Source organism: Python bivittatus, unplaced genomic scaffold (genome assembly GCF_059951505.1).
Source record: "Python bivittatus isolate LINGU-HERP-01145 unplaced genomic scaffold, Pbiv_v1 ctg000190_np1212, whole genome shotgun sequence".
NCBI lineage: Eukaryota > Metazoa > Chordata > Lepidosauria > Squamata > Pythonidae > Python > Python bivittatus.
Window position 1 is genome coordinate 17945930 of NW_028277042.1, and position 26619 is coordinate 17972548.

The 26619-nt window shown below is 41.5% G+C and overlaps 1 protein-coding gene across 1 annotated transcript; it reads left to right on the forward strand.

The window, feature by feature from the left end:
* Positions 1–1315: 1315 nt before the first annotated feature.
* On the forward strand, positions 1316–26573 carry MMP2 (matrix metallopeptidase 2). Its single transcript, XM_007436876.3, has 13 exons — positions 1316–1729; positions 4655–4881; positions 8921–9069; positions 10420–10548; positions 10647–10820; positions 14891–15064; positions 15270–15443; positions 16936–17091; positions 17382–17511; positions 20069–20205; positions 22054–22213; positions 23605–23714; positions 25089–26573. Exons 1-13 carry the CDS (start codon positions 1526–1528, stop codon positions 25190–25192), a joined length of 2028 nt encoding a protein of 675 aa, XP_007436938.1. The 5' UTR covers positions 1316–1525; the 3' UTR covers positions 25193–26573.
* The last annotated feature ends 46 nt before the right edge of the window (positions 26574–26619 follow it).

A 26619-nucleotide genomic window follows, 5' to 3' on the forward strand; every position in this document is an offset into this window, starting at 1 on the left:
AGGACATCCAAAGCTGGAAGAGGCTTCCTGGCTGATGCCTCATTGGCGTAGGCCACATGGACTATTATCACACGTTTGGTTAGCTGTGGTTTGTTAAATAGAAGCTAAAATTGGCTGTCTTCACTCAATAAGATGAATCAGGCAAATCACATTCATGGCTTAGCATAATAGGTCAATCTAGCCATTCTGTTGGACTGTAGCATCTTGAGAGGTATCCAAAACAGCAAGATGGCATTCTCAGTATTGGCATTCCCTTACACATAGCAAGGGATGGGCTTGGATGGCAACTTCTGCCATCTTGCCTCTTTTCACACTCACCCCCCACAGATGTCACTGGGGTCAGATAACCTCTGTGGGATCCTGAAGAGCAATCTTGATAAATGACACAACAGCAGCAATATCCTGGATTCCATTATACATCCTGCTAAGTTATAGTGGTTTGCAATTTATGTCTGAGCATAAAAACAGCGTTGATCCATAACTCTCGCTGCATAAACACTTGTCAGGGCTTATTGTCAGTCCCAGCTTCCTACCTTTTATAGCTGTTAGGTATAGCACACACTAAATAAAAGTATTAATAAATGCTATACACTTTTGCAATCACATATTTATTGCAAACATACTTTAGGTGAACACTTGTCCATTTTGCCAACAAAACTAGGGATCGTTGGGAAATGTATGTCCCACCCATGCTAGCATAAAGTAAAATAAAATAAAATAAAATAAAATAAAATAAAATAAAATAAAATAAAATAAAATAAAATAAAATAAATACAATACTTTGAACTGTTCATTAGCATGAGGGAAGGCAAGCTTAGAAACCAGTTACAAGAGCAAACAATCAAATAGGCCATTTATCCAGCTTCCCCTTACCTTAATACCTATTTCAAGACATTCAAGAATTTAAGGACACCCTAAACATATAGATCCACCCACTCACCCACCCGCCCAGTGGTTGATCCATCTGGTCTGTGATAGTTTAATTTGCTCTGTCCCAAGTAAAAGGGGAAGAAAAGCTAGACTTGGTGCTAGACTTAAAATATTTGTAGGAGTTTCTAACAGCCACAATGGAAAGATCATTTTACTTGATGAGTAGGCCCAGCCTGCCGCCTTATTTCATGTCAGACTTCGGAAATAGAGCAACTTTCCCCCTGATATTCATTGTTACCGGTTAATCTTAATGAACGCAAATGTCGTCTCTCTTGCTTTCTCACTTGATTCAAGCTGGCTTTCCCCGAAGACAACTGCTTGCGCAAGCTACCTTAAAAGTCCAAAAAAAAAAAAACCACCCAGCCCACATCTGGTTTCTTTGCTTCAGACTTCCTCTCGCAGTGGTTAAGGAACTTGCGCATCTCAGCGCTTGAAGCATACAAAGGAATTGCTGGAGCAAGCAGAAGTGAAGCCCTCTGAAGAAAGTTACAATGTGCTGATAAAAAAGAAGCAAAGGGGTTTTCCGACTCAACTCTCTCCCCAAGGTATCCTTGACCAAGAAGGACGACAAGGAAAGAATAAAAATTGGAGAAGAATGAAGATGCACATGTCCTTCAGCATTGTGGACTGCATTTTAAAAACCCTTCTGATGCTGCTCTCCATTTTAAATACAGCTTCAGCACCTCCATCACCAACACTCAGGCTTCCAGAAGACGTAGCGGGCAGAGACCTCGTCCCATCACCCATCATTAAGTTTCCAGGTGACATTTCCCCCAAAACAGACAAAGAATTGGCATTCGTAAGTTGATCTTCTTCTTCTTGTTGTTGTTGAACTATTCTGCAATGTCTATGCCGGATCTGGGTCCGTAACGCAGTCCAAAGTAACAGACCAGAGACCAGAAAATAGCTGGCAGCCTGACTGATTTCCAGTGTTAGAAAAGCCAGCTTTGCTTCTTTTTGTAAAATATGGGAAGCCAAGTCAGAACATTGCATTTTTGAACAGCCTCACTAGAGAGAGCCTACCGGGAGATTCCTCAGATTTCTGAGGCTTGAATAAACAGATTTGCAGCAAACGATACAGTGTTTTTTCAGCAGGACCTGCAATTGCATTGTAAGGCTTTGTTTTTCTTTAATGTGTATAAAATATAAGCTTTAAAAGCGTTAGAACCTCCACCTGGATGATTTTTCTACTTTGTTTTTTGAAGAATATATTACTTGGCACGAGAGACCAACATACTATTTAAAGCTTAATTTTTCAGCCAACTTAATAACGAGTCTGAACGCAGATCTTGAAAGGCAATAATTGCCCCTTAGAGCTCTCCCAGGGTTATGTTTGTAACCAAATCCATTTTTTGTGAGGGGGGGAGCTATAAAATGTTACCTATTAATTATGATTTCTCATCTGCCTGTTCAGTGATTCTTTAAAAGTTGACTTTCCAGAAAAGAAGTTAGGAGGGAAACAATCCAGTTAGTTGCACAGTGGGAATCAAGAGAGGTTTACTTGGCTGTAAATCCCTCGGCTTTCTATTGAGCTTCCTTGTAGCCTAACAAGCTGCAGAATTCAAATTCTAGCCCCGCTGAGTTAAATAACTCTAGACTTAGCTTGTAGTTTAGGAGCCGGGTCTATTAATCTGTCCTTGTAATTAAATTGCATTGAGCTGAATGGGATGGAGTATTAATAAATGTGTTATGGTTAAAGTCATGTACCCCTGGGAGCAGATAATTTGCAACTTTAGGAGCAAAAGCGACTGCTAAATGCCTTTCTTCAAATGCCCCTCCTTCTAACTGTATCACTGAATTTGGGTTCCTTCTGAATTCTGAGGAGGGCAACCAAAATAGGTTGTCATGTAGAAACTATGTATTAATTATATAGTTGAAGATCAACTGTTTCCCCTTTGGTATGTTCGTACTGGCAGGGAGGTCTGAAAGTTGCAGTCTCGATGTAAGGTGGGCATGAGACTGGAGAAAGTTAAGAATGAAAGAATAACTCAAGATGTAGTTGATGCATGTTTCTGTCCTGCTCCTTCTGTCCTTGTTCCTTGGGTACAGATTCAAAGCCTTTGACCTAGCTATTATTCTAGCGAGAGAACATATCAAGGTGTTCTCAGCCTTTGGTCAGAAAGTCAAAAAGGCAGCCCTGATGGAGTGATTGAAGCTCTGTCTGGTTGTTCTGTTTTTTATGTTCAGCACATTGGCCACCATCTTAACCTTTCTGACCACCCCCTGGGACACCACTGTACCATATTGTTGTATAAAGCAAAAGTTGTATTGCCCATCCTAGTTTTGATGTTGATATCAGCTTCAGAGATGAAAGGATGATGACTTATTTAACATGAAACATACTGACCACTTCTGGGGTGATTTATCATTCAGCCAATTAGACCAATGGAAAAGGCAAACTTAGGCAACTATAGGGCTGATCTTTGCTTTTGGACCATCATTTTGAAACCTTTGTGTTGTTTTTTCAACAAGAGGGGTAGACCCATTCCTTTCTTTCTTTTTTTTCACAGATCTTGTGGTGGTGTCATAGGTGTTCCTAATCCCAGTTACCCATCATGCTAACATCTAGGTAGTTTAACCACAGTTTGTTGAATAAGTCCAACCTTCTACATGGTGGCTTAAGTTGTCTTGCTTAAAGACTACCCTATGGAAACTAAATCTATTTTCATTTATTTTATATGGCCATCCATTCATCAAGTGACTCTGGGTGGGTAACAAGCTAAAAGCATCAGAAAGATACACCCACCATTTTAAAAAAAAAAGAAAGATGAGTTGTTTCTCATATCAGGACATATCAGGACAAATCTTGAACCTTCAATTCTTTGCATTGTAAGGTCAGTCTGGCGGTGAAAATTTAGGTCCCAAATCAACTTCCAACAGGTTGGGAGAAGAACCATAGCAAAGAATCATTTATTTCAATCTTCTCCAAACAGATGCCCTCTAGCTATGGTGTCTGGGTTTCTAGGACTTATTATCCTAGCACATCTGGAAGCATCTTGGCCTAATCTCTTGTCCTGTAAGTCTATAGGAGATCAAATAATGCAAGGGTAAAATACCCTTTAGACTTTCTGGCAACTGCTTCAAAAGTAATAAATAAATAAATAAAAATCCATCCAGGCAAGATTTCTTTTTCACCTATCCTGTAGTCATTGAACTATCTAGATCACCATTAGTAATGTTGCTACAGTGTGAAAAGGTCAACCAGAGTGATCGTAAGCTGGAACTCAAAGGTTCTGCTCAGAAAACAGTAGAAGTACGTGGTTGATGATAGAAAAGTACAATGTATAAACATAGAGTGGTGTCACTTCACAGATTTTTTTTTCCACACACACACACTTTCATCCTAACTGTAGAAATCAGGAAGAAACTGTAGAAATTTCCTGTTGGCAGGAAATTCAGGACAAAACAAAATCTTGTAGGAATTTGTGAAATCCCTGGCTACGAGATGTAATTCCCTTTTGCTGAAAAGTGTTAAGAAACATGGCTCCATATTAGGAAAGCAAAACTGGAATTGACCCAGATTCTGAGCTTATCTGCTTCTCTTGAAAACAGAAATCTGAAATGTGACTACATGTTCCAGGCCCCCATGAACCATTTGGCTGTTCACACACACCCATCAACCATTGCTTCTTTATTTCCCTTCTCTCGTCTATGAAATCTTGCCTTTCAGCTGAACCCCAAACCTATTCCCTTTTCACTGTCCATCTTTTCTTTTCTCCAAAAGCAATACCTCAACAAGTATTATGGGTGTCCCAAGGATAACTGCAACCTACTAGTCCTGAAGGACACTTTGAAGAAAATGCAGAAGTTCTTTGGGCTTCCTGAAACTGGAGAACTGGACCAAAACACTATAGATACAATGAAAAAGCCCAGGTGTGGTAACCCAGATGTGGCCAATTATAATTTCTTCCCCAGGAAACCAAAATGGGAGAAAAACCTCGTCACCTACAGGTAGGTACCAACGGGCACAGTGTCTTCTGAAAATAATTGCCCTAAGAAGGAAAATGTGCATGTTCTAGTTGTTCCAACCACATGGAGGAGAAAAGTCATCAGTTTTTGGAGGAGCTTTCATGGCTATGGCTTGGTTGAGGTTGAAAGGGTTTCTTGAAGATCCAGTATTTGTCTCCTCCACGGGGTCCTATGCATGCAACTGCCCAGTAGGAAAGCTGTAGAAAAGTAAAGGATCCTCCTCTATCTTTTCACTCTTGCCCGAGTTTTCAGAGGAAGACAGCATCGCTCCTAGCACCAGGATTTATGTGATAGCTCATAAATGCCATAGGTCAACAGTGGGCCCTGTGCAAGGGGATTCCCTCATCAGGTGCCTAAAAGTAAGTACAATAATGCAGCTTTTCCAGTATGGAAAATCTCAGTTGGAAAAAGCTAGTCCTCTTCAGTTTTTGCATGTCACATTGCTGTCATGAAGTGATGGTGATAGTAACTAAGAGAAACTGAGATAGGGTATCTCATCATCTTATCTTATCCCATAGAGCCAGTCTGGCGCAGTGATGAAGGCATGAGGCTAGAAACTGGGAGACCGGGAGTTCTAGTCCTGTCTCAGGCAAAAAGCCAGCTGGTTGACCTTGGGCCAGTCCCTCTCTCTCACCCCTAGGAAGGAGGCCAGGGCAAACCACTTCTGAAATCTTGCCAAGAAAACTGTAGGGACTTGTCCAGGAAGTCATCAGGAGTTGAAAACTGACTTGAAGGTACACACACACACACACACACCCCTACCTTACACCATTTCATGTTTCAAATATGCAGGATAGAAATATAGAAAGAGAGAGCTGTGAACCTACAGCTTGAGGACATAACCTGAGACCTGTGGACCACATCTGTCACCCATCCAAGCATTTTGGTTGGGCTCCTAGACCCAGCCAGTTTTCACATAAGCTGCAGTAAAGTATTCATTATATTTAACCAGGTTTTGTTTGCTCGTTTTGTGCCTTCAACTCACTATTGATTCTTGGCAACTGCCTGGATAAATCTTTGTAGTTTTCTTGACAAGATGTTCAGACGTGGCTGGCCCTTGCCTCCTTCCTAGGGAAGAGAGAAAGTGACTGGCCCAAAGTCCCCCAGTGGTCTTCATGCCTGAGGCAGAACCTGAACTCATGGTCTCCTGGTTTCTAGCCGGGTGCCTTAGCACTACAAACTGGTTCTCTAGTTAACCAGTGGATGGGGCTTAATTGCAAAAAGGTGGTCAAAGAGAAAACGAACGTGTCCACATTTTCTTCGGGACCCAACCTTACCTGACTTGGACCTTATCCATTTCTTTATCACACCCACAAAACCAGCATGTAGCTCCAATCCAAAACAAGTTGGGTACTCTTGGTTGACAGCCTTAGATGAGGGTTGTAGGTGGTTGTAGGTTTTTCCAGTGGAAACTCCAGATCCAGAGGTACTTCATGCTTCAGAGAGCCAAGGGAACCCTTCTGCTAACTGTTCTTTATGAAGAGGGCTGCCTTTCCATTTGAAAAGCTGCTGCATCATTCCAGAACACTGTCATTTTTAACAGTAGAACGTCGCTTCCTTTTTCCTAAAAACAAAACCAAACCAAACCCTAAAAACTGCATTCCATTGAACTTCATGGAACAAAACACCGCAGGCTCCAATGTGTCTGCCTCTCTCTTCTTAAAACTTTTGATTTGGCACTTCTAGCTGGAGATTATATTAACCCCACAGCCGTGTTGTGTCTGCAGAAATAAAGCAGAGCAGAAATTACTATGTGATTAGGGCAGTACATACTTGAACAAGGTCTTCAATAGTGTGCTGGTTGCATAAGGTTTAGGCAGAAGAAATATACTTTTTAATAAATTCCATCTCTGTTTCAGCTCCATCGGTCAAAGTTTAGTGTTTACAAGCGTCCTCCTTTTCTGCATCTCGTTCAGAGGACTCGGCTGGCCAGGCGAATTATCAGTAGAGCAAAAGCAAATCCGCTAGCTTATTTGGGAGTAAATCCAATGAAATGTAGCTTCAAATAACCATCAAGTGTTAGCTTTACAAGGATTTTATTTTCTTTTGTTGAAAAGAAGGTTAATTTTTAGGATGGATATTCCATGTTTACTTGTCTAGCTTTGAAGACCCTAGTGAATCCAGGATGATTCAGCAGATCAACTTGCAGGCACAGGCATAGGAGGAGTAGAGAGTGAGAACATTTGCAAGAATGAAGGTTTCCCCACCCCCCGGCCCCCACCCCCCAAAAAGAGAGAGTAGAAGTTGACTCTATTCTACTCACCATGTAGTCACCACAAAGACCTTTTTTTGAAGAAAAAAAAAAGAGGAGTGGGGGGAGGAAGAAAAAGAAGGAGAAGGAGAAGAGGAGAGGAGAAGGAGGAGAAGGAGAAGGAGAAGGAGAAGGAGAAGGAGAAGGAGAAGGAGAAGGAGAAGGAGAAGGAGAAGGAGAAGGAGAAGGAGAAGGAGAAGGAGAAGGAGAAGGAGAAATAGCTTTTGACATTAATTCCCTTTCTGCATCTGCTGGTGCAATCTTCTGACTCTGACTCACTACATTGCACCATTAAAGAATGGGTCTGTGTGCAGGATTAAGTATGTGAGGTCTAACACAAAGGCAGAGAACCTCCTAAAGTGTTGAACTACCATTCCCAGCATTTTTCATGACTGGCTATGCTAGAGTTCCTGAGAACTGTAATTCTACAGTAGCAAAGAGGTTCCCCTCCTCTGCTTGGACCCAAGAGGGCAGATGAAATCATGTCTGGTGCCATCTAGGGATCATCCAGCTTTTTTGCAGTCCAGATCAGATAGACTAAGTCTCTGTGTTATTTTGATGTGCAGGGACAGGGCAGGAAAAGAGGAGCTGAACACGGAGTCTAGCTTCACAGAATATAATCATGGGCTTCCTTCTTGCATTCCACAGGAGTGTTCCAACATGACCTGGTGCACACGTTAACATACGCTATCTTGCCTAGCGTTCCCCAAATGCATCCTGAATATTTCAAAAAACGGAATGCTCTGGGAATTAAAAGGGAAGAGGTGGAATGTATTAGATGAATATTAAAACAGCCTGTCCAGAGCAGAGCTTTTAAAAGAGCGCCTGAGATCAACTTGATCAGTGGGGGCAGATTTAATTTATCCAACCCTTCCTCTGTCGTGTTCGAGGCCTATCGCCTGGACAAGTGAGCGGAGCTTAGTCCTGTATGTTGTGAAATGGGTCCATTTTGTGAAATGGGTCAGAGTTAGATGAGTTGACAGAGGGCTGTTCAGGGGACAGAGCAAAATGTCTCTCTAGGGACATAATGGGAAACCCCCAGTGCAGAGCTGCAAGGCCGCGCCAACAGTTCCTCCACATGATACAACTTTCGGATATTGTCTGAATGATGCTTTGCAGGAACACAGACTAGCAGCTTCCTCACCTCAAGGACAATGCCCAGAGCAGCCTTCTATTCCCACCTCTGGATTCTGCCGGGATATCTTGGGATTGTAGTTTCCAGATTTCTTACTCAGTATATTTTCCTACTCTTCCTTGACATGACTCCCCTTTTGGGGGAGGGCTGGGTTGCTCAATTCAGAAGAAGGAAGGAAGGAAGGAAGGAAGGAAGGAAGGAAGGAAGGAAGGAAGGAAGGAAGGAAGGAAGGAAGGAAGGAAGGAAGGAGGGAGGGAGGGAGGGAGGGAGGGAGGGAGGGGAGCAGTACCAAGGATGAGAAATTTTTGCTACCATCTTTCTTTGGGAAGTCCAATTACAAACGCAATGATAATGAAAAGGATTAAAGTGTGTTTAGATTTGGGGCCTCCCATTGTTTCTTGCTGAAGGTCTGTCCACCATATCTCTACTTTCCATACTGGAAAGGGTAACATCACCCAATAAATTGGGGTGTTTTCCCCTTTCCACCAAGGCGCTAAAGGCATGTAATAGACATGCAGCTGTAATTAATACAGGCCTAAATATACAGTACCATCTTCCTACAATTATTTTTCTTTCTATTTTTGCCCTCAGTATCTTTGCTGATTATCATTATCATTATCATTATTTTTCTTAAGGATTTTAGGCTATACCCCAGATCTGGATTCTGAAACGGTAGATGATGCGTTCGCCCGAGCCTTCAAAGTTTGGAGTGATGTCACACCGCTGAAATTTTCCCGAATTCATGATGGAGAAGCAGATATCATGATCAATTTTGGACGATGGGGTATGCAAATAACAACAACATCCTTGCTGCGTCATTTCTTCTCCTTTCTTCATAACTTCATGCATGGCATTCCTTTCCCACTAGTTTAAGGATTGAGCCTATGGATCAAAAAAAATATGGGGGCACTGGCTTATCCTAACCACATCTGTAAAACACATGACAGTCTGTATTTGAAGCAGTGTGCATCATTTTGATTTCCCTTAGAACAGCCCTACAAGTGAGCACCACAGTATTATTGAAGTTGGATCACTGGGGTCAAGAGAAATGGTGATTCAGGAGCCCTAGCAAAACAGAGAGAGAAGTAAAATCAGAAACCCAAAAAAAAAGGGTGGGGGGAGGATCAGGAAGATGGAGTTGTACAGATCTGTGGTAGAAAATGAGATGGAGCTTGTTTGGGAGATCTGAAAACTCAGATGTTCTGAGATCTGATTTAGAGGCCGGGCCCAGCCTACTTCATAATTCATGATTCGAGGAATGACAGAAAGCAACCCTGCCTTTCTTTGAACTGAACTGACAACAAATAAGGAAGAGGGTGAGGAAGAGGAGATGAATAGGGTTTTTTTGTTGTTCATGGTCAGAACTGTTAACTTTATATTTAAAAGAGTGTCAGTTCATGACTCTGGTTTCTTGGTTGAGTTTTGGCTTGGCTCTGCCCCACTGAATAAGTAAGCCAGTGCAAAGCCCAACTGTGTCTGCCTGGTGTTTGTTTCAAATGGCTCCAAATCAAAACCAGAAGGCCTTGGATGATGTCAAAGAAGCCACAGGCAACATCAGGAACATGCCAGCAGTGGAAAAGTGATGAATAAAAGGGTTATGCCCTTGCCAGGACCTCTCTTTTCAAAGGAGAAAAATCTGTAAAGTAAGAGGGGGACCCAAAAAGTATTCTACGCCTAAGGAGAAAATGGAGACTTGCAACAAGTGGAGCCAAATGAGGCATAGTTTTAATCACTGATAGTCACATGCAGGGATAGCCTTACTCAATCCTGGAAACAAACAAGATCAGAATAAGGAAATTCCACCTCTCTCAAGTGCCGCTTAAGATCTTGTGGAATTATCTTGTTTATTGCTCTCAGGAACTGCAGTCTGGATTCAGGGAACTTTTGCTGGATCCTTCAAAATCCAGTTTCTCTAACCTGCCATTCTGCTAAAAGCTCAAGAGTGCATATTGCTAATGTTTTCATGTACTTTCTGGTCATAAGCTTGAATTCTATGCCTCCCTCACACCAGTGCCATGCTCAGGTTTCACCCAACAGTGGGAATAACTCTTAAATGAATACATTAGCACTCCTGCCCCCAAGATGTCATGATGCCAGTGTCTGTTACCACTTCGCTTTTTTCTTTCTTCTGCAGAGCATGGGGACGGGTATCCTTTTGATGGTAAGGATGGCCTTCTGGCTCATGCCTTTGCTCCTGGACCAGGGGTTGGAGGTGATTCCCATTTCGATGATGATGAACTTTGGACTTTGGGTGAAGGCCAAGGTATGCCAGCTGTTTTAGCTTCGGAACGTACTAAAGTATCATTGGTTGCTGGGGTTGTTTTTGTCCTGCTGATGGATCCTCTGTCCTCTCCTTTCAAGTGGTCAGGGTGAAATATGGCAATGCAGATGGAGAGTTCTGCAAATTCCCCTTCCTGTTTAATGAGAAAGAGTACAACAGCTGCACGGATGCAGGACGCAGTGATGGATTTCTGTGGTGTTCGACCAGCTACAACTTTGATGCAGATGGCAAATATGGATTCTGCCCCCATGAATGTAAGTTGAATGATGGCTGGGGGACCTTGTGTGGGGCTTTAAGAAGGCTGCTTTAATCTGGTATTGCACTGTGGCCCTCATGACAAGGTAGACATGAACCTTTGAATCTTCTCATCATTCATGCTGAACTGGTTGATGGTCAGTGTATGTTACTTTCTATAGGTTCATCTGATCTCTTAAAGGACCTGGGCCCAGCGTTTGTTGGGGGTGGTTAAAAGAAAGAGTAGGCATTGTGAGGAGGAGCTGAAGAACACCATTTAATTTAGAAGCCCAGTGAAATGATGATGTGACACCATGGTGCCTTGACTGCAACAGAAAGGAAAGAAAGTCAAGAAGCCATGAGGTGGCATGAAACACGAGTTCCTGCCAAGTGGGAACCATCCAGCTCCAAATGCCAGCATTATTACTGCAGCAATTTCTCACTACCAGGCATTTATTTGCTCAGCTGTCAAAGAGAAACAGTAGTAAGCGGATGTCCACATGTGCCATTTCTGGACTGGTACACACTGAATGTGGGGAATGCCCAGTGTGTCTCAGCCTTGCCTACTTCACAGAGATACTGGGAGGACCATAGCAGGGAAAGACTTTCCAGGCTGAAGGGCTGGAGCAAAATGTGAGCTGATCAACATTCCTAACCTCTCTTGTGAAGACCCGAAGTCCTATAAACCCATTAAATCATTCCCTTTTTTATGCAAGGAAAGAAAGTGGGGAGTGTCTTCTGCTTTTTTTCTATTAAAAAAAGGGAGCTCCCCTTGATACAAATAGGACGAGGATTACGTTTTTGCAATGAGTTCATAAAATTAGAAGACTGCAGACTTGGCAGAGATCAAGGGATTTGTGCATTTAACAAAGACCCCATTTCTGGAAACACTGGTGCTGGGACTCTTGTAGGCAGACCGAGGGCTTTTGTCTGTGACGCAGTTTTTTGTCAGAATCACTGAATAACAACAAACTCACAGATGGTCCTTGTTAGACAAATAGTGGCATTGTTCACATTATTATTCCAAAACATCGTTTTCTAAAAGCTGCCTAATAAATGCAGATGCTACAAGAGCAGACGAGAGCAAGTCTTCTAAATATCAATGCGTTAGGGTTCATTTCACTCAGAGGTCCCTAATCACCACTGCATTCCTTTTCTCTTCTCCCAGGTATAGATTTGCTGAAGAGGCAAAACCAAAAAATATCTTATGAAAGTCTCTCTCTCTCTCTCTCTCTCTCTCCCCCCCCTTCCCTTCCCTTCCCTTCCCTTCCCTTCCCTTCCCTTCCCTTCCCTTCCCTTCCCTTCCCTTCCCTTCCCTTCCCTTCCCTTCCCTTCCCTATCCATTAACTTCCTTTCCTTTCCTTTCCTTTCCTTTCCTTTCCTTTCCTTTCCTTTCCTTTCCTTTCCTTTCCTTTCCTTTCCTTTCCTTTCCTTTCCTTTCCTTTCCTTTCCTTTCCTTTCCTTTCCTTTCCTTTCCTCTCCTCTCCTCTCCTCTCCTCTCCTCTCCTCTCCTCTCCTCCCCTCCCCTCCCCTCCCCTCCCCTCCCCTCCCCTCCCCTTTTTAAAGTAATATCACAGGCAGATGTAACAATAAATCAGCCCCCCAATCAGATCTTTTGTACTACAACACTCATCAGTCCCAGCTACCATGGCTAATTCTCATGGATGACGGCACAGATTATTTCTTATCACTTGTAATGCATTATTGGTTACCTTTCTAGTGTCTCAGCTTTTACCCTTTGATTTGTGTTTTATAGGAAGGCAAGATAAAAGTACCACCAGCTGTATATAAAAACAATTGTGTTTATTGTGTTAAAATATTCTCTCCATCCTCCCTTTGACTTTTGACTAGCTCCAGAGAAGTGGATATAGAAACAGTGGGAACAGCAGCTGTGCTGAATGTAAATGCAGATGTTGTGAGGTTACTGAAAAAAACAGAAACAAAAAACCAGCCCCCACCTCTCTATAAATCTTATAAATATCTACATACTGTACATCCCTGAAAAGGGTTTGTCTTGAAAGTCATCAGGAATGAAGAACCCTTACTTCATTGCTCCTGTTGCTTCCTTGCGTATTTTGTTGTACATCTTACAACTGCGTGATGATCTACCTTTGCGTGTGTTTCTGCGTTCGCATACTCTGAATGCAGAATTAAACTTGGTAATGCCTGTTAAACAGGGAAAGGAGGAATATGGAAGACTTTCCTTTCGTGCCTAAATATTCTGGGGACCATTCTGAAATCTCGCTGCCCTTGGAATGGCTAAACAGGAAAATTCAGTGAACAAACCTTAAGACACTCTGTCCTTTAGGAACTGGTACAACGGCCTCCCAGCATTTTTCCCCGTTGAACAGAACAGATTCTCTTTTTAATTATGGTTATTGTAATGCTGGAGTTTTCTCTGCTATCAAAGCTGCTAAAGAGAATAGTGGAAAAACAGAGGATTTGGAAGCTTTGGGTGGCTGTGCTTACAAAACAGAAAACGCCTTCTTTTGACATTGAGGTAATGATTATTTCCAGCCACGCTGCGTTAAGTTTCCATATTTCCCCCCCAAATTGTGTGGTTCAGCTAATAACGTATGCTGTTAAAGGCTAAATTTACAGTCTGAAGATGCTTACATAGCAAGTGAATATGTCTAACGTAGCAGCCCCTGTTCCCTTTTAGTTCTCCAAAGAACAGCTGTTGTGAAGAACGTCTTAGAACCTAGGACATGCTTTTAATGTGGTCTACATGCAGACAAGCATTTCAACTAATATTGGTGGTGTGGTCTACTGTACGGACAAGGAGGAAGGCTGAGGAAATCCATTCTCAAATCTCTACCCAGCCAGAGATGCCAGGGAACAACATCTATTCAATCTCGCCAACTGCAAGGGGTGGTTGTGAAGAAAAATGGGGGTGATGCGGACGGTGGATACAACACATTTGCTAGCTTCAGCTTTTTGAAGAAACAGCATGGTGAAAGGATATTGACTAGAGGAGTGCTTCTCAACCTTGGCCGCTTTAAGATGTGTGGACTTCAACTCCCAGAATTCTGGGAGTTGAAGTCCACACATCTTAAAGCGGCCAAGGTTGAGAAGCACTGGACTAGAGTAAGCAGACTCATTGAAATCAGTGGGGCCAATTAGATCACCCAACTCCATTCAGACTCGTGATGCTGATATATCCATCACGATCCACCCATCTCAACTTCAGATTCCACCAAAACCACTGTCCTCCCTGCCCCCAAACCCCAAATTACCCAACGCTGAAGTCTGCAGCCCTGATGCGATCCACCCTTTTCTCCTGTTTTCTATCAAATCCACATGGTTGGTATTGAATTACTGCTTCAGTGCTAATCCTGGGAGTGTGGGGATCTATCTGAAAACCAGGTTTTGCTGTGGACAGGAACCGTCCATTTATGCCTGATGGATGTGTAAAAAAGTTAGATAATTTTGGGCTCAAATACATAGACTGATTCAGAAGATTGTAAAGATTAATGTTCAGCTGAAAGCAGATTTTTTCCTCCTGGGACTGATGGATAAACAGTTAGAAAGAGGAATGGTTGGTGAAGATGGCAGAACTTGCTGAGATGGCCAGATTGACTTCTTTGATCAGAGAAAAGACAATGTCTACCTTTATTGGTGATTGGAAACCCCTTATGGATTTTTTGGGTAAAAAGAAAAAAATGAACTTGTGATTTAGGGTTTTGAAGATTAGACAGGATAAATTATAAGAAGAGAGTCTTATAAGAAGATGTAACTTTAGAGAAAGGTTGAAATATAATTTTAGTTATATCTGCTGTGAAGAAGATTGAAAACCACTTCTTTATATCTTTTTTTCTCTTTCTCTACTTTTCTTCTTTTTGCACTTTTAGCTTTTTCTTTTACTTCTCCCTTTCTCTTTCTTCTTTTTCGTTCTATGTTCTATGTTAGTTTGCATTCGTTCTTACTATTGTATTCCTTTCAATAAAAATTACCTGTTTTGCTTTGCTTGTAAATCATATGTTAATCATGGAATATTCAAAATGAGATACCTTGCACAAGATGTCTCATCTCTAGCCTCCAGTTGCAGAGCTGGACACAAGGTTTTCATTGTACGCCTCTTATTCTGCAGCTCTTTTCACCATGGGTGGAAACGCCGATGGGCAACCATGCAAATTCCCCTTCAAGTTTCAGGGGAAAACCTTTGACAGCTGTACAACAGAGGGAAGACAAGATGGGTATAGATGGTGTGGCACTACTGAAGATTATGACCGGGATAAGAAATTTGGGTTTTGTCCAGAAACGGGTAAGAGGAACTTTGCTACAACTTCCATGGGTTTGTTCAGATGTCTACTGCCTCGTTCTTCAATGCAATACATACAAATGACATGGTTCCAGAAATAATAGTAATAATGCATAGTAATAACAATAAAACATCTGAATGACAGAGCAAGAATTTGATAGTCCATACCATTAACAGTGTGTGTGTGTGTTGTTGTTTTTCTATGCAGCAATGTCTACAGTTGGTGGAAACTCTGAAGGAGAACCATGTGTTTTTCCTTTTACATTCCTTGGGAATAAATATGATGCCTGTACTAGTTCTGGACGTCAAGATGGGAAGATGTGGTGCTCTACAACTAGTAACTATGATGAAGACCGCAAATGGGGATTTTGTCCAGATCAAGGTAGAGATGTTTCTCCTCCTCTTCCTCCTCCTCCTTGTAAATATTCAGTATTTATCCCAGTTCTCCAAGATATCAAAAGGTTGACCAGGAATGTACCACAGTTTTAATGGAGCAAAATAGAGCAAAGGAAAAAAAAAAAGCTCTTTCTAAATAACCCACTCTTGCATCCCTTTCAATGTTTTCTTATGTTTCAAAGCTTGCAAAACAGATTAAAGTTTTAGATTGCATCTCAACATGTCCTTGGTGAATCAAAACATTTCTCTTACAAGCTTCCTCCATTCTCAGAACTATAACTCAGGTCATCAAGTGTTTAGAGATGATTGCAAAAAACCAAAAAATCCTAAGAAACTTGCAAATGAGTCAACTGTGCAGTTAACAGTAAATCATCCTTTCCAATAACATTTCCTAACAGCTGGATCAGGGAAATTTGAATGTGGCTGAAAAGATAAGTATAGATATCATATGCCTTTTGACTTTGTAGCTGTCTGGATTTTATTCAGTCCATTTTATGTACCCAGCTTTTGTCATTTCTAAATCATAGTTTATGGCTTGGCACAAGTTATGAACACAGCCAACTTTGGCTTATTCAACAAACATGTCTCCTAGACACCCCAACATAACATAGTATGTGGATCAAAAGTTGTTTAGTGGGTATTCAAGAGTTGCTTTTTTTTTTTTTTAAGTGGTTCAGGTTGACTTGGTTGAAAACAAACCAGGGAGGAAAGGATTTGGTCAGGGTAACAAGCCCCACTTCCTGAGGATCTGGCATTCAGCCAAAGATCAGAACTAATTCTATTAATGTACAACTATACACATATATGATGCTTTCTCCAAGGTTGTATGTGCAGTTGTATGAATGGGTATAGTATTTGTTACTGTAATGGTATGTGGGAAAGACCATGGGAGATGGGGCAAAGAGAATGGTCAGATAAGAGACAGCATAGCCCGCAGCTGAAAAGAGACCCTCAGAAGGGACCCTCCCTAATTTCTTGGGTTGTCTAGGAGACAGTGGGAGAATTATATTTCCAGACTTCCAAGATTCTGTTACTGGAGCTTCACAATTAGCTTATCTGGTCGGGTTTCCTTGGTCTACCTGGTGAGGCTGACATCTTCAATTCAATATGCGTAGATCAGAGGCAAGAATAGTCTTCACGCTGCTCCTGTACCTTTCATATCTACTGGGGGGGAAAAGGCTGAAACACTAGAAATAGTGAACTGAAATTGTGATACTGATGTATAGTTCCTTCTATGCTGGATTCATTTGCATCATTAGAATATCATGCATTCAATCCTGTAGCCATCTCTGCTGAGCGGATAGAATGTTTAGTGACCTACAGCACTCAAACTTCATGGACAAACTTCTTACATCTTCTGTCCCAGATGTCTTCAAGTCCCTAGAGACGGCTTTTTAAAAGTGGTCAGACTGACTTCACAAACAGATATATGGGCAATACCATCAAGCAGGCATAAAACCTGACTTATTTTCTTTCAGGATACAGTCTTTTCTTGGTTGCTGCTCATGAATTTGGCCATGCAATGGGACTAGAACATTCTGAAGATCCTGGCGCACTCATGGCCCCCATCTACACCTATACCAAGCACTTTCGTCTGTCTCAAGATGACGTTCAAGGAATCCAGGAACTTTATGGTGATGTTTCCAATTGTTCAAAACATACCTGAAATATTTGATTCCATAGCATTATTATTCTTGGTGTTGAAGCTTTTCTAGAAGAACCTAAAATGGTAGAATGATCCTGGTGGCACACTTGAAGAAAATTGGGTGCCCTGCCCTCCTTCTCTATGTTATCAGACACTTATTTTTTTGTTCTACTAGAAAAAAATAGTGGAATGAAGGATTACTGATTTTGCTTCTCTTTTTGACTTCTAAGCTTACAACAAGAATGTCCACATTATTACTGACTTCTTCTTGATTTGCAGGTGGTTCTACTGAAGTTGGACCAGGACCAAGTCCAACACTTGGACCAGTCACTCCTGAGCTTTGTGGCCAAGACATTGTCTTTGATGCAGTTGCTCAACTCAGGGGGGAGATCTTTTTCTTCAAAGACCGGTGAGTGGTGGGCAGAGAAGGGTTTATTTAGTAACATTATTTTAATCCTGAAATTAAAATATCATCTGAGGATTTTGATAGTGTGACAGTCACATGCTAAAGTATGCAAACATGTTCTAAGACCAGATTTGAGGCTCTGGTCTGAGGAGCTGTGATGGTGTGAGATTTATCAAGGGTTCTTCATTGAGAAGATCATCAGGAAGACAGATTCCTCTGAAGCCAGCTTCCACTAGATACAATGTGTATCCTCAGTGATATTGGGCCAATAAATGATGGGCCACAGAGATCCAAATGTGCACTTCAACATAGAAAGAATTGTGTTTTTGAATGCTATCTACTTTGTTTGACCTTGTACCCTGGATTCTCATTTTCCTTCACTATCTACTGCAGTCACATCAGCCCCATCCTTATCATAGGCTGAATCTATGTATCATGCTAAACCATGATATGATTGGTCGATTTGTGGCTTGGCATGGTGGTTGAACCCATCTGTTATGTGTAAACACACCCACCATAGCTTATTCAACAAACCTTGATTCAAAGCATGCTAGATTGACACAATGTGTAAATCAAGCCATGGAACAACCTTCATGATGGTGTTTGTTTCCTTATTAGCTCCTTCACCGAACCTGGATGTGCAATGATGTTTAGGCAGGGAATCAGCTTGGAATGCATTTGAAGGTCAGAACTACAGAGGTGGGAACCACTGCATGGTTTAATCAGCACCCTCACTCCTGGCCAAGTGAAGATCTGTGAGATAGACCCACACAGTGTGATGGACTGGAATGGAGGAAGGGGGGTGAAAACGGTGCTCTCGTCTCCAGAGCAACGCTCTGGAGATAAGCAGAGAAAGCTGGCGCATTCCTAAACATTCCAGAAGATAGTAGAGACTTGTGCCTGGGAACTACTGGTCAGTCTGAGAAGATTCTGTAAACAAGCGCTAGCTAATAAACCTTGCTGATTGAACCTGCACGGTCTCCAGGAGTTCCTTGGGCTAGAACTGACACACAGTCACCTCTGCCCACAAGGTTGCCTGTTAGCTAAGACAATAACAATGAATATTAGCCCTGCGAGGTAATCCAGACAAGAAGCACCACCAGGAGAACTATCTCTATCATTATTGTAAGGTTACACGAACAGAATCTTGCAAGACTGAAAGTATTTCTCCCTTCCTTTCCTTTTACTCTTCAGAAAACTAGGGAGGGTCCCTTCTGAAATGTTCCCCATGCCTTCCCCACTTCCGTGGGCTGAGACATCTTTTACATGCTGGTTTTCCAGTCTGCAGCTCTCCCTCCTGTCTCCCAAGGTCATTCCCACAGACTGTTACAAGGAGCCACACTTTGTATGACAACAGCTGGGTTTGACAACATGGTTAATTCTCTCATGAAAGACCTAATAGTTATGTTTGCACAACAGACTAAGCTTGGTGACTATTAACCTTGGTTATTTGAGAGAACAGTTTTAGTTTCTGATTTAAGGTAGTATCATAACATGCCCATCAAGAAATTGATTACATTAAACAACCAAGTTCATTGGGTGAACCTGACCAATGTGTTGAAAATGTCAGCTGAGGTCATGTCACCATTACCCGCTATAAACCTGCTTCTTTTTCACTCAACCAGAGAGCCAGCTTTTATTTTAAAAAAAAAAAAGATAAGGCAACTAAAACGCCTAATCTAACAAGCCATTTGCTCAACATCTATCAAATTGTAGCCTTGTCATATTATACAGGTTTTGTGGACTTGTTGCTTGTGAAACAGGCCAGCTGGTTTCAGCTATTAGTTTTGGGGTTCTTTAAACAAAATTGACTGCTCATCAAACAGACATGGAGGGAGAAGAAACATACAATAACACTTTTATTAACATCCTGTCCCATCATTTCCTAAATACTGCCACTGAAATCAAAACACAGCCTTCTTCTTTTTTTTTTAATGTTCATAAATTGAAAGAGGATACTGCCTACCCAGCTTCTAAATTACTCCTTTCATTCCTCTGATGAACAGTTTTAATGCTCCGGGTTTCATTTCCAGCCAAGCTGTTTGATCGATGATTATTAGATTTGATCTTTTTAGTTGCTACGATCATAATCTTCCAGAGTAATGTGTCCAATACAAACGTTGGCATTTGCCAAATGCATATCCATCTGTTCAGCGTGCAGTGAAGGAGATGGCTGAAAGAGTTTAAGTGCCTTGTAAATGAGTTTATTTGCGGGGATAATTGAAGCACCCGCTATTCTGTCTCTCTCTTTTTGTTCTTTGGTAAGAATTAATGTGAGTGCTAGGGAAAATTGTTATAAATGGTTAATGTCTGGACATAACACATTAAGAAATTCATGGAGCAAAGAAACCCAAAACACAATAAAAGATTGAGTGCATTAAATAACAACGACAACAAAAACCCTATACTTTACGAATTATATGTTTATGTTACTAGTAGAACGTAGGTAATGTTGTATATGTGTGTGCATGCGTGTGTGTGTGTACACACGAATGCACTTTGCTCGATTTGATTAAGAAGCACATCTGCCCATAAAGTTGCTCTTGATTTTTCGGCCTAGATTCATCTGGAGAACTGCTAATCAACAGACTCGACCGATGGGACCTTTGCTTGTTGCTACGTTCTGGTCTGAAGTTCCAGAAAAAATCGATGCTGTCTACGAGGCCCCACAGGAAGAGAAGGCAGTATTTTTTTCAGGTAGGATTGGCCTGAAAGTCATTCAAACACACATCGACACACACACACAAGCACACTTCTGCAAAGCCAACTGCTCCAGCCAGATGTTCTTCAGAAAGTCTGGCCTACAAGTTTCAGAATTTGCAGCTAGCAAGTTGTCCTAATGTGGGAAGGCCTATCCGGGGGCACATTTTTGCTCAGTCCGTGTGTATTTTATATTAGGAATGGGGAAGAAATTCAGTTATTTAGTGTTTCAATGCAAACTCACATTCAGCTGCCCCATTTCTGAAGGAGCTCAAGGACCATGTGGTTATCTTTCAAAATGTGTGCTGCTTTGAATTTTACAGGGCAGATTTCCAGTACATAAGAAACAATCCAACCCCTTTCCCGTCCACATTTTAGAGAAAAATCTGCACACAAGAACGGGTAGGTTTTGTACATTAAGCAACGTGGTGGACGCAAAAGTGTGTGGTAGAAACAGGCACAAAATTGCATTCGCGTTTGAGTGCAAACTGCTTTTATATGAAAACAGACTTTTTATATAACTCAGACTAGTATGACATGAGATGAACCAAGCTTTCGAACACCCCAAATGAGAAATGGAATAAAAATGAAATTTTCATTTCATCTATTCCTAGACTATGTATTTTCATGCAGGCATGCTGGTTGATCTGGGAAATGGTTTTTAGTAGTTGCATCAGCAGAAAAAAAAATGAATAGCAAATCTTTTTGCTCTGATCTACTACATGACAACACATAATCAACACAGGAGACCGAAGAAAAATAAAATGAGTGTGGGTGCAGTGAAATGTATTTAAAGAGTAGAAAAAAGTCTTCATAGCTGAGTGGGATTTAAATCATTACCATATATCGTATTACATGATAAACTGGAGATAGCCTAAACACTTCATTTTCCTGAGTCTATCCTTTATACCCTCACGTCCTGGGGTTTTAAGAAGGAATAAAGATTTAAATACTCTTTGCTAAAGAAATTCTTAAGTCTAGGACAGTGTTTCTCAACCTTGGCAGCTTGAAGATCTGTGGACTTCAACTCCCAGAATTCCCCCAGCTGGCTGGGGAATCCTGGGAGTTGAAGTCCACAGATCTTCAAGCTGCCAAGGTTGAGAAACACTGCTATACTGTGACAAGATTTATCTGTTTGTTTCCATGAGAAAATATGAAAATATTGTTACCTTGTGTAAGCAAATTGTATATCCAGAATGCTGTCCATTTCATCCCATTATTTTCTCTCCACTTCTGGGGACTTCTCCCCTCCTGCTCTCTTCAAACCCCAATGATTCAACTCCCATCCATGGAAAACATTTTTGGCTCCAACTAGCCAAGCATTTTAACTTCCATTGAGGTCAGAAGGATACACTCAAGTCTGGATCTTCTAAAATCATTGGGTCCTAAGAATGCTTTGACTTCCATGGGAGTCCAACCAATATTTTTCATCCTTGATCTTTATTGAGCAATCTATGGGCACCATCATAATGTAGGAACTGAATGTTAGAAGAATGGATTAGATTGAGCTGAATCGATTATGGACTTTAGAAGTGAATATGTCTAGCTCAGGGTTGAACTGTGGAGTCCTTGGGGTTCTCTGAGCTTGGTGGTTTTCTTGCAAACATTTCATTACCCAGCTAGGAAACATCTTCAGTGCTAGCAAGTGCTGCAAGAAAACAACCAAGCTCAGAGAACCCCAAGGACTTCATGATTATGGACTTTTCGCTCTGTCCTAATTTACTTCCCTAATTTACTTAATTTAGTTAACTGCAATGAAACGCAAGACCCTCTGGCTGAGACAACCCTTTCTCCTCCCTCTTAACGCCAAGGGAGACCATGAGAACTTATGCTTTGTTTTCCTAGGAAATGAATACTGGGTTTATTCAGCCAGCACCTTGGAAAGAGGTTATCCAAAGAGACTTACCAGTCTTGGTCTGCCTCCTGATGTGCAACGTGTCAATGCTGCATTTAACTGGAGCAAAAACAAGAAGACTTATATTTTTGCAGGGGACAAATTTTGGAGGTAAGGAGTCACTGCAACCCCAATGCTCAGATCCCGCAGCACTAGGAAGCTAAGAACATTGGATTTCAGAGTGATTTTTGATGAAAAACACAAGGAGACCCCCCTGCGCAGAAGAATAACAGTAGCTGAGATAAGAGTTAGTTGGGAAAAAAATTGGCTACTTTTGAAAGCTATTTAGAATATACATCTGATTCAAACTACAGAGTGTGGGTTACAGAGACTAGCCCACATGGAACATATTTTGCTTCGGTTTTAACCATTCAATTCATTAAATGCTTAGGATCTACCATCCTGAAATTTCTGCAGCCAGAAATATGGAAGCAAGATGATAAATCCAGGCGGGACCTTTCCCCTCTGGTTCTTCGCTTCTGAAAAGCCTTTTCCAAGCAAGGAGACATACTGATTAAACCTGGCATCACATTCATCCATAGCTAGTTTGTTTTGGGCTTAGTATGATGGGTGAGACCAGCCCACTGTTTATGTAAACTATGGCTGGTAGACTAGTGCTATAGTTTAGTTAACAAATAGTGGTTAAAACAAACAATCTCTTGACCCAGATGTGAGGAATATGCAGACTCAGAACCCAATTTTCACCCCCCACCCCATCACACAATTGCACTGCCAAAATTCAAGGCAAAATGTGACAGAATTTTGGACCATTTTTCAGGCTTTGGAGTGGTTGTAAGGATGGGAAAAGGAGAGGTTTCCCACTCCTACATCCACTCTTTAGCCCCCTCCAATAACCCAGAAATATCTGGCCATACCCCTTCTAGTGACATCAAACTTTTCAACCTGGTTTGGAATTCTGGTATTTCTCTTTCCTCTAAAACAGCCTACTCTCTTTGCCAAACTCCTATGTCCTGTTGGATCTTACCTCCAGAACTTGAATCTGTTATAATTTATTCTGACTGATAGCAAGGCACACTCTTTAGATCCCAAAGTGGTGCCCTTCTCATGCCTTGGACAATTATTTATATGTGCTTGTTTCTTTAATTCATTGATTTCTAGCATTTATACTTCACCACACACGTCTAGGTGGTTCCCAATTAAATCATAACAACAGAAGCCATAAACATCATAATAACTCTCATAAAACATCGGTAACATTTAATGTAGTCCACTGATGAAGAAAAGGGGAGAGGTCTGTCTCCAAAGTCCTGAAAAGCCACATTTTCACAGCTTTCCGAATGGTGATTTAAGTCAGGGTCAGCTGGATCCTCCAGAAATGAGAAATATAGGACTTGTCCAAGGCACAAAGAGAGCACCATTTCTGGGAAAGGATTTATTAGATGAACTCTATACAAGACGGATTCATACATTCTTAACACCTTTTTTTACGTCCAAGTAAGTGAGGAAGGAACATGTGTTTTGTGTTCATCTGTATTTTACAGATACAATGAAGTAAAGAAGAAAATGGATCCTGGCTTCCCTAAATTAATTGCAGATGCTTGGAATGGCGTCCCAGACAATTTAGATGCTGTGCTGGATGTGAGCGGAAGTGGTAAGTTGCCATCTTGTTTTCTAAGTTTTTTTTTGGGGGGGGGGTTGCTTTTTTCTTTTTGCTGGGGGGAGATTGATTACTTCAGCCTGCTGTTGCCCGACATGTCTACTGTGGTGGTCACTGAATTGGCCGACAGCTTGGCAATCCGCCTGCTGCCACTGTAAATTTCTCTCTTCGGTTAAAATCTCCCACTGCTATAAGGAAATTCAGGAAGGTTGACCTTTTCTGAACTTTCCTGGTCTGTCTGAATAACTTGTCTCCAGCAGAGTAATCCTAACCCCTTTTTAATGCAGCACAGATTCTGGTTAAGGAATTTTGCATTTATTGGTAGACCAGTGAGGAAAATCTCCTTTGAACTGAATCTCCTAAATGGCCGAGAACTTTTCACGGGGGTTGCATTGGAAAAGAAGGATTGAAGCTCAAATTCAAGCTTTTAACCCTATGCCCATCTCTTACAAAAGGCATGCTTGAAAAGAAGAAGGGAAAGAAAAAAATATTTCCAGTAACATGATTCTCACTGGCCTTTTAGAAGAATAGCCTTCCCTTGGCCAATGCTTTACAGTTGCAATGGGCCAATTCCTCTAAGCCCCCATTTATGGACTATGCATTGGGCTGGAGATGGCCTAGCCATCAATCATGGGGAAAAAGCTTTCCTCTTTTTGCTGGGAAACAAGTAGAAAAGGTGCAGCTTACTAATATACCTTTTATGGCCTCTAAAGCCCATTTCCAGAAATGCATTGGGATAAAAACTTGGGCCTTTTTGCGGGGAGGAGGGATTTTTAGAGGAATTGGGCGTGGTGGTTAAAAGGCAAAATTAATATTTTAAACCATGCCGTTGCTCCCGAACTATATGCCCCAAATAGTCCCACTGGTGAAGGACGGCTTTCGGCAAGCCACAAAAGCTTGATGTAGCCTTTGAAATGATGGCAATTGGCAGCCCAACCTGGAGATAAGAGGTAGAGGTCTAAAAGGAGTGGGGCAGGGATTTTGGGGTGAGGGAAAGAGTGGAGAGTGGAGAAATGGCCTCCTTAAACCTCTTTGGGGAAAATGAAGAAATTCCATGGGCCAGATGGAGATTCAAGAGGATTCAAGCAGTTCACCCAGCACACCACATTCTATTTCACTGTAGTGGCATTAGGTAGTCCAACATTTTGCGAACCTAGACATCAACGTACCCCAATCTGTGAATCATAGCACCATGGTAAGCCATACCATGATTTATTTTGGGGGGGCCTATAAACACAACTGCTGGGTTCCCCGTGTTGTGTGAACCCAACCACTGAGCTGACTCCCAGGTTAGGTTGGCGCCTGCTCTAGCGAGTCCCAGAACTGTGATTTGATATAAGTCTGTTAAGACTTGTTTTCTCTTTCCAGGCCACAGCTACTTTTTCAAGGACTGGTACTATCTGAAACTGGAAGATCAAAGCTTAAAGATTGTGAAAGTTGGCAATGTGAAATCAGACTGGCTGGGTTGCTGAGCAAAGTGACCGCTTCCTAACCAACCATTTATATATGTTTTGATGTGTAAAAGTTCTATGTCTACCCACCATTAGAAATAGAGCTATATGCTAATTCAAGGGCCGGTCTGGTACTAGCCCAACTCATTAAATACCATTACTTGATTCAACTGTTTCATCTGATAAAGCACACTGACTTGGAAGCAAGCTCCATCACATCAGAGGATTTCCTTCTGAGTCGATGCCTTTAGAACTCAGAGTTCCAAGAACACTAGATCTTAAGTTTCTTCTCCTTTCATTTCATAATTTAAGCTATTTAGACCTGGTATTATTGCTCAGTTTTCCAGGTTTGCAGGCTACTGCTAAGACGCAGTAGCAACTGTGTTGTTCCCATTTTTGAAACTAGCCTTTACCAAGCAGAAGGCAGATATCAAAACATACACACAATCTCACTAAAGATAGAAAGCTAGCATGTCAGGAAGTTGGTGGCTTCAAAATCGATTCCCAACATGCTAGTCTTCTAAATTTAGAGAGAAGGGAAATGGAGAGTTTAGACTTCTACAGCCTGAAGGAATACGGTCCGGCAGCACACAGAACTTGTTCTTCAGGGGAGCTCAGGTTGGACATGAAATAAAATTATACCAGCATCCTAAATCTTAAAAATTTCCAAGCACAATATCAAAAGTTCCAAACGGAGTGCTTGGAAAACACTGCACGCCTTCCAACCCGTAACTCAACTTTTGGAATCCAAACTTTATTTTGAATTTGGCCTCTGAACTTTCCACATTTCATTGGGGCTCTTATCCATTTCAGTTCAGATTCGCCCAAAAGGGGCCTGCTTTTTCCGTGAATAGCTTTAAACTCTGCCATCCCTCGTGGTTCATTTGCTGTTCCCGTTCCTTTACACGGCGTTGCAGAAAGGCTGACACAGAGGCACAGGTTGCCTGGGGATATTGTGTTAAGCACTGAAACATGATGGTGCCATGGGAAGAAACTTGTATAAGTATTGTTTTAAAGTACTCTTTAAAAAAAAAAAAGGAATACCTTTACTTAAAACTAGCAATTTGCTTCATGCACTTTGTTATCTACCAGATCTTAAAAGAAACACAGATGGAATGACCCAGACATTTGAAGTTGACATGCTATAAGAAATGCCAAGTTTGAATGTTTCACATGTTTTATTATTCTCCTCTTTATTGTATCAAGATGGCTTCTTCTTTCTTCCTCTTTGTCCCGCTGTCGTCCACCCCCTTCTTCATTGTCAGATTTAAAGCATCAGGCAATGCAAGCCTTCCACTGTACAACCTGATGGAAGGATGATGTTCATACAAAGGATTTTTAAGAGAAAAATGAAAAGTGTACATATCAAACGCCAGTGTTACCAATAAAGAAAGAAAACCGATCTCTCGTGCGTGGCCAGTTTCTTAAATGAGTTGAGATAGACTTGT